The sequence below is a fragment of the Xenopus laevis genome, chromosome 4L (genome assembly GCF_017654675.1).
Source record: "Xenopus laevis strain J_2021 chromosome 4L, Xenopus_laevis_v10.1, whole genome shotgun sequence".
Classification (NCBI taxonomy): Eukaryota; Metazoa; Chordata; class Amphibia; order Anura; family Pipidae; genus Xenopus; species Xenopus laevis.
Window position 1 is genome coordinate 145,986,054 of NC_054377.1, and position 13,614 is coordinate 145,999,667.

General features: G+C 39.9%; 1 protein-coding gene across 1 annotated transcript in view; it reads left to right on the forward strand.

The window, feature by feature from the left end:
* Window positions 1–13,614, forward strand: part of adamts9.L (ADAM metallopeptidase with thrombospondin type 1 motif 9 L homeolog) — a 185,082-nt gene that overhangs the window by 139,944 nt on the left and 31,524 nt on the right. Inside the window, exon 30 of the mRNA XM_041590920.1 lies at window positions 913–1,086. Coding sequence (XP_041446854.1) covers window positions 913–1,086 — 174 coding nt within the window. The remainder of the gene's footprint in view (window positions 1–912; window positions 1,087–13,614) is intronic.

The following is a 13,614-nucleotide window of genomic DNA, read 5'->3' on the forward strand; positions in this document are numbered from 1 at the left end:
AAATTAATAACAATTGTATTGCTTATCTTGCCACTAGGGGCACCACTTCCCCTTTGTCATCCTTTTGTGTCCTACATGGTTAATTTGCAGTTAAAGGGATGGTTCACCTTTAAGTTATTTTTTGTAAGTCATCTTTTATTTTTTTATAGTTTTATTTATTTGCCTTCTTCTTCTGACTCTTTTCAGCTTTCAAATGGGGGTCGCTGACCCAATCTAAAAACAAATGCTTTGTAAGGCTACAAATGTATTGGTATTGCTTATTTTTTACTCCTCTTTCTATTCAGGTCTCTCCTATTCATATTCCAGTTTCATATTCAAATCAATGCATGGTTGCTAGGGTAATTTGGAGCCGAGCAACCAGATTGCTGAAATTGTAAACTCTAGAGCTGCTGAATAAAAAGCTAAATAACGCAAAAACCGCAAATAATAAAAAATGCAAACCAATTGTAAATTGTCCAAAAATATCACTCTTTCCATCATATTAAAAAGTTAACTCAAAGGTGAACAACCATTTAAGTCAATATAAAACCTGCCTAACTGCTATTATTGTTATTATTAATATTATTATTATTAATATATTTTTAGGCACCAACATACTCTGCAGCACTGTAAAATAAATGGGTGTATACAAAGAACACAGAGAATGATATGCATAGTGACCAGTAGCAGATACAAAAGGGGAAGAGGGCCCTTCCCAAAAGAGCTTACAATCTAAAAGATTTTATCTAATGAAAAAAAACAAGTTTCCAGATTTCTCCATAGACTTCAGAAGATTTTTCTAGAGATAAAAGATGCGCTACATTGGTACCAATGAACTGATTCTGCTTTTTATGTTTTCCATGAAGCACAAGGAGAGTAACAGGTTCCAAATAATGAAGGCAAAACACTTACAGGTTCTTTTCTCGCCCCCAGTGCTCAGTAACGTGTGGAAGAGGAATTCAGCAACGAGCCGTCCACTGCCACGTGGGTGCCCAGAAGATGCCCCGGGAGTCGGAGTGCCCCCAGCACACGAGGCCCCCGACGGAGCAAAACTGCCAGCTCGCTGAGTGTCCGCTCTACACTTGGAAAGTAGAGGAATGGCAAGAAGTAAGTGGAAGTTGGGAGGGGGGGGGCAGCCCCAGGAAATATTCAAAACACAAGTAGTGGTGACGCTGGAGGGATCACGTTTCTCCTGTGAGTTGTACGATGTGCCGGGGCTCAGAGATTTTTGTCAGGGAGCCAAGTTGTAGTCTCTGCAGGGTTTCACCCTTGATACAAATCAGATGACTGATGGTACATTCCCTGAGCCTGCAGCCGACCCTCCCTAAAAAGGACACAAGCGATAAACCTGCAGAGTCTATCCAAAGTCACCCAAATGATGGAGGGATATTATACATGCCTTTAATATTCCTGCATTGCCCTTATTTATTAGAGGGGGATTAGGGATGGCTCATTGGGCTTGTCCCTTCTAATGAAACTGTCAGGAAGAATGGTCATGCCCTAATGTAGCCCAGCTCAAGAATTACACGTAGATTTCTCCCGGGGAACCTGTTACTGGCCCCTCTAATAACATCGCTGCCTTCTGACTGGCACAGAACGAACACACAAAGTCTGGAATTAGCACCGATACCCTAGTGTAGGGGTGTTGGCTGGTAGGGTCAGGGCACACAGGCAGATTCGGGGAGATTAGTCGTCCGGCAACTAGGAATGGGTGAATTTTTTTGCATTGTTTCACTGTGAAAATGACGCCCATAGACTTGTATGGCGTCACACTAAAAAACTCAGTCAAAAAAATTTCACCGGCCATAGACTTTAGTGGGCGTCGGCGACATTTCGCTGGCGGCGAATTTTTGGCGAAGTGAAAGGGGTCAAATTCACCCACACCTACCGGCGACAAATCTCCTCTTCTTTCGGGGCAACTAATTTCCCCGAACTGTCTCCCCTGCCTTCCCACCAGCTTAAATGTAAATCGGCGGTGGAATGTCACATGGCGTGCTTCGTTTTCCGAAGTCGCCCAAAGTTTCTTCGTGAGGCAACAATGCAATACAACAATGTAGGAAAATGTAGACATACAATTACATAGAGTGTTTGTTGATAAGTGGCATTGCAACAAAATAGCAATAATAAAGACTGATATACATTGTGTAGTGACTGTCTGCAAAGTAACACAATGCAACAATGTATCAGACTCACAACTGAGCAGTGATGTCACATGAAACAACTTCCCTCCTACAGGACTTCTTACTGGCCCTGTGATAGGATATCAGGCCGTCCCATAAATGACAGTTCAGTATTGTAAAGTTATACAGGTATGGGATCTGTTATCCAGAAACCCAGAGTGCTTTGAATTATAGGAATGCCGTCTCCCATAGACTCTATTTTAAACAAATAATTTCAATTTGTAAAAAAGGTTTTCCTTTTTCTGTGTAATAATAAAACAGTAGCTTGTACTTGTTCCCAACTAAGATATAAATAATCCTTATTGGTAGCAAAACAATCTTTTTTGGCTTATTTGATGTTTACTTTACACACTATACACCACTATAGTTCATATAAACAAGCTTCTGTGTAGCCATGGGGGCAGCCATTCAAGCACAGGATACACAGTAGATAACAGATAAGTACTACTATAGTTTATATAAACAAGCTGCTGTGTAGCCATGGGGGCAGCCATTCAAGCACAGGATACACAGTAGATAACAGATAAGTACTACTATAGTTTATATAAACAAGCTGCTGCGTAGCCATGGGACAGCCATTCAAGCACAGGATACACAGTAGATAACAGATAAGTACTACTATAGTTCATATAAACAAGCAATGGCAGAATACTTTTTGTCACAAAACAAGGAAATTACATTTTTTCCCCTTCCCATCCCTAATTTGCATATGCAAATAAGGATTCGGTTCGGTATCCAGCTGAATCTTTCGCAAAGGATTCAGGGGTTCGGCCGAATCCAAAAATAGTGGATTCAGTGCATCCCTAATTATTATTACTTTAAAACACTTTCATTTTTGATGTCACTGTTCCTTTAAGGATAAGCCATCATTACCTGAGGATTTTTTATAACATATATAATATACAATCCTCTTTACAAGGGGAGTGAAATGAAGTTGCAGAATGCTTTGCAGCTGAAAAATTGATTTAGAACAAATTACGGACCTTATTTTAATGACTTTCCTATTTACATATACATCATGGGAGGATCAATTTTTGGCTTTTTTGGATCTTTTTTCTGGATAAAAGATCTTTCCACAGATCTTCATACCTTAAATCTACTAGAAAATCATATAAACATGAAATAAACCCGATAGGCTGGTTTTGCTTCCAATAAGGATTAATTATATCTTAGTTGGGATGAAGTACAAGTTACTGTTTTATTATTACAGAGAAAAGGGAAATCATTTTTTTTAAATTTGAATTATTTTATTAAAATGGAAGCTATGGCCTTCCCATAATTTGTAACTTTCTAGATAATGGGTTTCTGGATAACAGATCGCATACCTGTAGTAGGTCTCATACACAGAGCAAACTGCTATGGAATCAGCAGTTATGCAGAAATAGACATCTCTAGACTCTAACGGTGGCCAAACATGGGCTGATAAAAACAGCCGGCAGCTTAGTGGTCCATGTATAGGACCCTCAGAGGGGCCTCCCAGCTGAAATCCTGTTGAAACTTGACCAGATGTTGATGGGGCAGGCTTTAAGGGGTGCTTCACCGTTAAGTAAACTTTTAGTATGTTATAGAATGGCCTAAGCAACAATTTTTTTTTTTTTTATAGTTTTAGGTCTTTTTTTTATAGTTTTTGAATGATCTGCCTTCTTCTTCTGACTTTGTGGGTCACTGACCCCATCTTAAAAAAGGTGCTCTATAATGCTACAAATATATTGATATTGCAAATTTTTTGTATTACTCATCTTTCTATTGAGGCCTCTCCTATTCATATTCCAGTGTCCTATTCATATCAATGCTTGGTTGCTAGGGTCATTTGGACCCTAGCAACCAGATAGCTGAAATTGCAAACTGGAGAGCTGCTGAATAAAAAGCTAAATAACTCAAAAACCTGAAATAATAAAACATGAAAACCAACTGCAATTGTCTCTACATCATACTAAAAGTTACCTTAAAGGAGAAGTAAAGCGTAACTAAAGAAGTAGGTAGAAATGTTGTACATTATATTTTGTGCTTCTGTACCAGCCCAAGGCAACCACAGCCCTTTAGCAGTAAAGATCTGTGTCTCCAAAGATGCCCCAGTAGCTCCCCATCTTCTTTTCTGCTGATTCACTGCACATGCTCTGTGCTGCTGTCACTTACTGAGCTTAGGGAGCCACTCACAATATACAGTACACATAGAATAGAAATGTCACAATATAAGGCTGATTAGTAATTAATACAGATAATTACTACATGGCAGCACAGAAACCAGTGCAATTAGCATCAGAATTGAATAATCAGCAAACCTGTAGCATCAGCTTAAATTACAGCCAGGGAAGCTCATTTTCTGCTGGATAATTAGCGACGACCCCTAAGCTTAGCTTCTCAACAGCCAATCAGAGCCCACTGAGCATGTGAGTGTCACAGACACTTTCCAAGATGGTGACCCCCTGTGACAAGTTTGAAGTCCTGGATCATTGCTGCTATGGACAAGCTGAAACTTTAGCCTCGTGCAATAAGTTCAGTATTTTAAATATGACATTTTTAGCCATATAAATTTTTAGGGTTTAGTTCTCCTTTAAAGGTGAATAACCCCTTTAAAAGCCCTGTCAGAATGAGAAAATGCATCAGCTCATAGACTCCAATGGGAGAAAAAATTGTTGCGCAATAAATAAAAATTGAAGCCCATAGACTTCAATGCATTTTGGCAAATTTTCGTTGTTTTGCGAATTTTTGGTCAAGCAAAATGGGTCAGATTCACCCATCCAAAATTCATGGTTTGGGCCTACCTCAAGGTGGGCACATTGATATAAAATCTACTAATTTAGCAAAATTTCCACATTGGATCTGTACATGTGAGGATAGAGTTGTCCATACAACTCTTTGCTTTGTTTGTGTGTTCGTTTCCTTTGCTAAAGACAATTAAAAGAGTCGATACAAAGGAAATCATTAAACTTGAGCCTGAAGCCGTCACAAAAAAACCCAATACAATTAGGGAACAAGCAGGGTGATTTAATTGGATATCTTCTCCCCATGCCCCTAGGCGTTTTTATTAATGAACTTGAAGAAACAGACATAACACAATGTTGTTTTGGAATGGGAGCAATGTCTATGGTTTGGTGAATTTGATTGGCTTTGGGATGTGATTGGTTTTTATATTGAAGAAGTTGTCGATGGTTTTCGGTTTATATCCACAAGGCAGGATGATCTAATGGGAACCCTCAAATTCCATGTTTGACATATGCCATAGAACAAAATCCGCATGCCTCCCAACTGTCACTTTTTTCGCGGGTCTCGATTTTTACAGCTCAACCAGCAGTCTCGGAATAGTTACTGAAATGTCCTGACTTTCTCTTTGATCTCCTGATCTGAACAGCCAGAAAAAGATACAACGTTTCTAAAACTTAATTGGCTTTCGGCAGAGAGCCCAGAATACGTGGCAGGTGCACGTCGATACTTTTGTAACAATTTAAGATAAGCAAAGCAACAATTGTAACAATTTCAGGTAAGCAGGTATCTTGGGGAAACTGTGACTTGCAGCTTAAAGGGAAATTCACCTATATTAGCAAAACTGTAATAACACAAAAAAAACAGAAATGTGTTCAAAAATGTTCATTGTAAAATGAACATGGTAATTAGAGGGTGTGGCCACAAAAATGGGCGTTTTTAAAAAAAAATTCAGTCCCTCTTTCTATTTCCAAAATGTTGGGAGGTATGCTTTAGGCCAGGAGTTTTTGATTGCACCAATCAGGGTCACCTATTTGTAATATGTATAATTGTATTGTAAATATAAATATATATGGCTCTGGTCATTTCCTTTGTTCTGTCACTTCCTACACTCACCCGGGTTAAACTGAGACTTCTCTCCAGTGTATAATCCCTTCTGTAACCCCCCAAATGCCCGAATCCTCATTAAGTCCCCTCTCTGTTCTCTGCACTCACTGAGCCTACTGTACGGCAGCTGCTCCCACACTGTAAAAATGCTTCCAGATGTTTTTCCTTGAATTTTCCTCTTTTGAAGAAAAATTCCGGAATGTACTTAACCCTCTCATTTCCTACATTGCCCAGGTTCCTTCTAAACTTAAATTTTCGATGTGTCTTACATTACCTGCCAATACAGTGAACATTGTTAGTAATGAGAGGGCAGATTTCAAAGGACACATTTAAAAAAAAGCATTCCTGACGAATTGTGCTTATTATAGAGCATAACTTTATAGTTTTATGGGATCTCTCTGTACAGACTATGAGCAATAAGGGACTGTTCCTGCTGAATTGTGTTTAGTACAGGGAATACCTATGCTGCCATAGTTTTATGGGATCTCTCTGTACAGACTATGAGCAAACTTAGGGGCTGTTCCTGCTGAATTGTGCTTAGTACAGGGGAATACCTATGCTGCCATAGTTTTATGGGATCTCTCTGTACAGACTATGAGCAAACTTAGGGGCTGTTCCTGCTGAATTGTGCTTAGTACAGGGGAATACCTATGCTGCCATAGTTTTATGGGATCTCTCTGTACAGACTATGAGCAAACTTAGGGGCTGTTCCTGCTGAATTGTGCTTAGTACAGAGGAATAACTATGCTGCCATAGTTTTATGGGATCTCTCTGTACAGACTGTGAGCAAACTTAGGGGCTGTTCCTGCTGAATTGTGCTTAGTACAGGGGAATACCTATGCTGCCATAGTTTTATGGGATCTCTCTGTACAGACTATGAGCAAACTTAGGGCTGTTCCTGCTGAATTGTGCTTAGTACAGGGGATACCTATGCTGCCATAGTTTTATGGGATTTCTTTGTACAGACTATGAGAAAACTTAGGGGACTGTTCCTGCTGAATTGTGCTTAGTACAGGGGAATACCTTTGCTATTATAGCATTAGGCTTATGACAAACAGGGTGTTGTGACTGCTGCTACCCTCTTGCACTGCTGACACTATATTCCAGTGAATGGCAGTGAAAAGCAAAACACTTTCTGTACTATAGCCCTTATGGTATGTGTAGAGGAGACTATATATGGTTCTCATAGCCACCTATATCCCATTGCCTATATATACTTTAACAGAAGGAAGAGGGTACAATAAAAGAGGGGAATAATCACATATTCACAGAATTATATTACAGATCTGATCGTAAGGATGTAACATTTGCTACCCCATCAGATGTTTGTTTGCAGCAGTAAATGCTACCTGCTTGGTTGCTATGGGTTACTAGAACTTCTGCTCCTTTCATTACATTGCATTTTCATGGAAGAATGAATTTCACTGCAGATATTTGGCACATTATCCATGTTATATTGTCTGTCGCAGGGTGAGAAATAAATTCCGCCACTCAGATACAGCGCGAGTGGGCTGCCGAGACATTTCGCAGTCTCTGACATTACTCGCTGGACGGATTTATTGGGTTTAGGAGCTCTGTGGTTGGACAGATATTCATCACTCACACCCCTGCCAGAATAAGTAGGCTTGTTTGAAACAAAGGGAACATCCAGTCCGCCATGCACTGAATAAATAAGAGCAAGAAGAACAGATTGTCTGTGTAAAGGGATGTGTTTGTTTAAAGGGCAACTAGAACTGTTGTTTTTTTCCATTTGCTGCAGAGGAAGCAGACCCTGCAGGGGTCCAGGAGGTATAGGGGTCCCATGAGGCCCTAATTAATGAGTAATTTAAACTAAGGATGCACCAAATCCAGGATTCAGTTAAGGATTCAGACATGATTCAGCCTTTTTCAGCAGGATTCAGATTTGGCCAAATCCTTGTGCCTGGTGGAACCGAATCCTAATTTGCATATGTAAATTAGGTTCAGCTAGGGAAATCGCATGACTTTTCATCACAAAAGAAGAATTTTTTTCACTTTTTCCTTTCCTGCCACTAATTTGCATATGCAAATTAGGATTCAGATTCGGTATTCGGGCGAATATTTCACCAAGGTTTCGGGGATTTGACCGAATCGCAAATAGTGGATTCGGTGCATACCTAATTTCAACATATATTGGTAAAACAGAACAACCTCTGGATATGATGGGGGCCCTAAAATGAATTTGCTGTGGGGCTTAGTAATTACACAACGGAATGAATACGTACATGCAGCCAAATATTAATCTAGACTTTTTCATGTTTTAGCTTTTTTTCTAATTGGATTTAATTGTTTTGTTCCGGCCCAGTTGAGGGTTAATGCCCCACCATAAATTTCCAGTAGGACTCAAACCCGACTATACTAAACAGAGCCGGGCCATGCTGGGCAGGAGCTCTAGGCAGGCCCGGCAGTCGCAGCGCCTATTTAGTATGCGCGCATGCGCGAATTTGCACTCGCGCGCATGCGTGAAGTTGCTCTCACGTGCGCATGTGCGAAGTTGCGCTCACGTGCGCATGCGCAAATTCCCGCATGCGCAGAAGCTCATAAAGCGCGAACAGTCGGCCAGAGAAGGGAACCGGACTTGGGGTAGGCGACAGAGGAGGTACGTGCCTGGCGCCCTCACAGCTTTGCGCCCTAGGCACATGCCTATTCTGCCTACCCCTAGTTCCGGCCCTGATACTAAATACTGGGAAGGGCTCGTGGGGGTTGGGCTTGAAGGCACGGTTGTTTCTGGAAGGTTCTGACTGTATGACTGGGTTCTGGCCCACTCTACAATATAAAATGTAATTCCTGAATCAACAAGTGTATTTAGTTGTAATATTGGTGTGTAGGTGCATCTCAGGTCATTTTGCCTGGTCATGTGCTTTCAGAAAGAGCCAGCACTTTAGGATGGAACTGCTTTCTGACAGGCTGTTGTTTCTCCTACTCAATGTAACTGAATGTGTCGCAGTGAGACTTGGATTTTACTATTGAGTGCTGTTCTTACCAGGCAGCTGTTATCTTGTGTTAGGGAGCTGCTATCTGGTTACCTTCCCATTGTTCTGTTGTTAGGCTGCTGGGGGGGAAAGGGAGGGGGTGATATCACTCCAACTTGCAGTACAGCAGTAAAGAGTGACTGAAGTTTATCAGAGCACAAGTCACATGACTGGGGGCTCCTGGGAAACTGACAGTATGTCTAGCCCCATGTCAGATTTCAAAATTAAATATAAAAAAATCTGTTTGCTCTTTTGAAAAATGGATTTCAGTGCAGAATTCTGCTGGAGCAGCACTATTAACTGATGTGTCTTGAAAAACTATTTTTTCCCATGACAGTATCTCTTTAAAGGGAAGAATTAATTTAAGATACTGGGGATTTTTAATTAGGGTGCAGGGGTGGGCAGCAAATGCACATATTTTGGGAAAAGGGTGGTGTGATACCAGAAAATATGTTTCATATCATTGGCCTGTGGTGTCCCTTGTGTATCTATGCACTATGCAACTGGAACCCTCTTTATTAAAGCGGTCGTTCACCTTCCAACATTTAGGGGCAGATTTATCAAGGGTCGAATAGTAAATTCTAATTTTTGAGTGTCAAAATTCACCCATTCAAATTTGAATCCCCCCTATTCGAATGTAAATTTGAATGTGAGATTTATCAAACCTCGACCATTGAAACAGTCCTAATTCGAATATTTGCCACCTATAACCTGCCGAGTTCATGAACAAGTCAATGGCAGAGGTGCGTTGAGCCATTTGGGGATGTTAAAAGCCCTCCTGACATTCAAGTTTTTTTTTGTTGGGAGAAAAACTGAATTCCTACAAATTGAATATGAATTGAATTGTCCATTTGATCGACTTTTAGACATTAGAATTATTTCTTAAAAAACCTCCCAGTCGAATTGTGAGTATTTTCAAATTAAAAAAAATTCACATGAATTCGAAATTCAACCTTTGATAAATGTGCCTCTTATTTCAGTTGGTTTCAGATAGTTCACAAGAAATAAAGACTTTTTCCAATTACTTTCTATTTTCTATGTGTGATTGTTCTTCTAATATTGAAGGGTAAATCTTATTGGTCACCTTTTAAAGAAGCTCTGGGAAGGGGGGTCGCTGACTCTCTAAACTGTTCTATTGATCTATTGATACATTTAGTTGATCCATTTCTTATCTTTGTCCCTGCTGAGCAGAATCCCTGAGTTTCATTAAAGGCAGCTGTTAGAATTGATACAGTAGTTGCTAATATTCCCATAGATCCTACTGAGAAATGGATCAACTAATGGACCAAATTGTAACAGAATCTGCACCTGAATTACTGAGCTGCCAGACTGAAACACTTGAGACAGGAACATTCAACTTTAAACTTATTTTTTTTTTTTTTTGGAAAAATGGTAAAAAAATTAAAAAAATGGAAAGCAATTGAAAAAATTCTTTATTTCTGGGGAACAACTGAACTGAAAAAGTGTTTGGAAGGTGAACAGCTCCTTTAATATCCGGCTTAGTCAAGATCTGATTGGCTGATGGTGGAGGGAAACAAGAAACAAACCCCCATATGTAATAAAAGGCAGTAGGAGCAGTAACCCATAGCAACCAATAAGACGTTTGCTTTTAAACAGATGACCGGTAAATACTACCTGCTGATTGGTTCCTGTGGGTTACTGCTCCCGGGCAAACTTAGTGCCTTTTATTACAGCTGGTGGAACCATGGATGATGACCCACGTTGCCCATTTTGCCTTTAGTTTCTAAGTTCTTTCGCCAGGGTCTGAAAAGGTGGAATATCTTCAATTATGGGCTAATTGTGGTGCAGTGAACACCTACCCCCCATATATAATAAAATGCACCAACCAATACAATGTTTGATTTTAAACAGGAGGCAAGTCAATTCTACCTGCTGATTGGTTTCTACGGGTTACTGCTCCATGGCTAATTTTGTGTCTTTTATTATATAACTCTGTTAAATGTGAGCACTTCCAGATCAATGTGTCAGAATGTTCACAGCAAGTAGCCAATCAGAGCACAGGGTCAGAACCCTTATATCAGCAGAGCCATCTGGCACATCTATTAGTAACAGCTTCTCTGTATAAAATTAACTGTAAGTATCAGAGCTCAGCTCTTGTAACCCATAGCAACCAGCCAGCAGTGCCCTTTCAAATTTCACAGCAGCACCGGCTCTAGGTTACTGGACCTGGGATAAACTTTGCAACTGTTAGCATCTTAGGTTCAAGTTTTTAACGATTTATTGGAAATAAGTCAAATTTTGTGGGTTGATTAGTCTCACAATTGCACCTCTGTGAGTGCTTCATCAGAAGGGGGTGCAATAATGAGAGGTACCGGACTCTTATAGGCTAATAGGCTGCACAGGTTAGAGAGAGATCCAGGGTCCAAGTCTGTTTTTGACAGCAGGAATCTAGAAAGGGGCGTTTGTTGTGGGAAACTGCACTTGAAACTGCTGAACTAATCACACTTATGTTAAACTGATGACCCCCAATTTGGACATTCCTTATACAGAGCATTTGGTGCATGGGCTTTAAATGTGTCTGTAAAGAAAAGAGAGAGAGAAAGAAAAGAACCTTGTTTTGTAACTGTATTAATTGCTACACCTCTATAATTCAAACACTTCCCTCAAAATAATGTAGTTTCAATTCGTTGTATAGTTTAGAAAAGGATACCCTTATCTTGTTGCAGTAGTCCGAATTGAAACTATGTTGTCAGTCTTTAAAATAAGCTGATAACACCAGATTAGCAAATTACAATGTTGCTTATTATTGTAGTTTGGTAAATGTAACTCCTCTCTACTGGATATAGCAAGACATGTGCAACATTCACCTTCAAAAACCTTACAAAAAATGATTCTAATAAAGAAAAACTTATCAATTGGTACAAGAAAGTTAAAAAGTTCCTTGGGGTGCCAAATAAGGGCTGTGATTGGCTACTTGGTAGCCCCTATGTGAACTGGCAGCCTACAAGAGGCTCTACTTGGCACTATACTTAGTTGTTATGCAATTAAAACTTGCTTCCAAGCTTGGAATTCAAAAATTAGCGCTTTGAGGACACGGAGAGCAACATCCAAGGGGTTGGAGAGCAACATGTTGCTCACGAGCTACTGGTTGGGGAACACTGGTATAGAGGGTGGAGTTGCTCCCAAGAATATAACTAATAGTTTTTCTAAGTCCCTAGGAGCACCACAAAGATGTAGAACGACAGGACCTGTTTGGAAGAGGCTAGCTTAACCTACAAAACCGTAAACCCCACAGTCCTTAGAAGAGAAAATAGATAAGTAAAAAGAGTCTGAGAATATTATAAAAAAGATTTTTCGTTTCAGTCCCACCACACCATCTGGTGATTTAAAGCTAAAATCATGGAGCCCGTCAGTTGCCCTGACGTACGTTTCGCAATTCGCTTTTTTCAAAAGGCAATTACCGCTCGCTTTCTATCGCGGTTCTTTATAGCCGCATTCACTTCCGCATATCCTTTGCGTTGACGTCATCTTCTCGCGAGATTACGCGTCTAGCTATGACATATGTCTCCTTGATTTTAGCTTTAAATCACCGGATGGTGGGGCGGGATAGAAACGAAAAATCTTTTTTATAATATTCTCAGACTCTTTTTACTTATCTATTTTCTCTTCTAAGGACTGTGGGGTTTGCGGTTTTGTAGGTTAAGCTAGCCTCTTCCAAACAGATAGAAAGGTACAATTGAGACCACAGCCCTACAGGTCCTGTCGTTCTACATCTTTGTGGTGCTCCTAGGGACTTAGAAAAACTATTAGTTATATTCCTGGGAGCAACTCCACCCTCTATACCAGTGATCCCCAACCAGTAGCTCGTGAGCAGCATGTTGCTCTCCAACCCCTTGGATGTTGCTCTCCGTGTCCTCAAAGTGCTAATTTTTGAATTCCAATCTTGGAAGCAAGTTTCAATTGCATAAAAACTAAGTATAGTGCCAAGTAGAGCCTCTTGTAGGCTGCCAGTTCACATAGGGGCTACCAAGTAGCCAATCACAGCCCTTATTTGGCACCCCAAGGAACTTTTTAACTTTCTTGTGTTGCTCCCCTAATCTTTTTACATTTGAATGTGGCTCACGGGTAAAAAAGGTTGGTGACCCCTGCTCTATACAATTTTCACTTTTCCTCAAGTTTTAATCAAGAGGTTGATAACCAGGGTTTTTTTTTAATTGTGACCATAGTAATCAACTTTTAGATCTTAATTAATTTATGCACAAGCCACTAAATGGAATGGTGAATTAATTAACTGCACATGGCACTTTATTAATCAGAGCACATCAGAATTATTCAAAATTGAATCGATTGCACAGGTCACTTTATATTGTATACTTTAATGAATTGCAATAGTAAACCTCTCATTGGTATAATTGATTAAGAACGTTGAGAGCGAATTTAATGAATTTATGAACGAATTGGAATCCTTATAAAATAACGGCACCTTAAATTAAAAGTGATTGAATAGGGAGTAATTAACTCCGAATTTTAACTCTAGTTGGTTATCGATTTTGTGGGTTAAACCGGAATAAAATAACAAACGATACCAATTGATAAGTTTTTCTTTATTAGATTCATTTATTGTAAGGTTTTTGAAGGTGAATGTTGCACATGTCTTGCTATATCCAGTAGAGAGGAGTTACATTTACCAAACT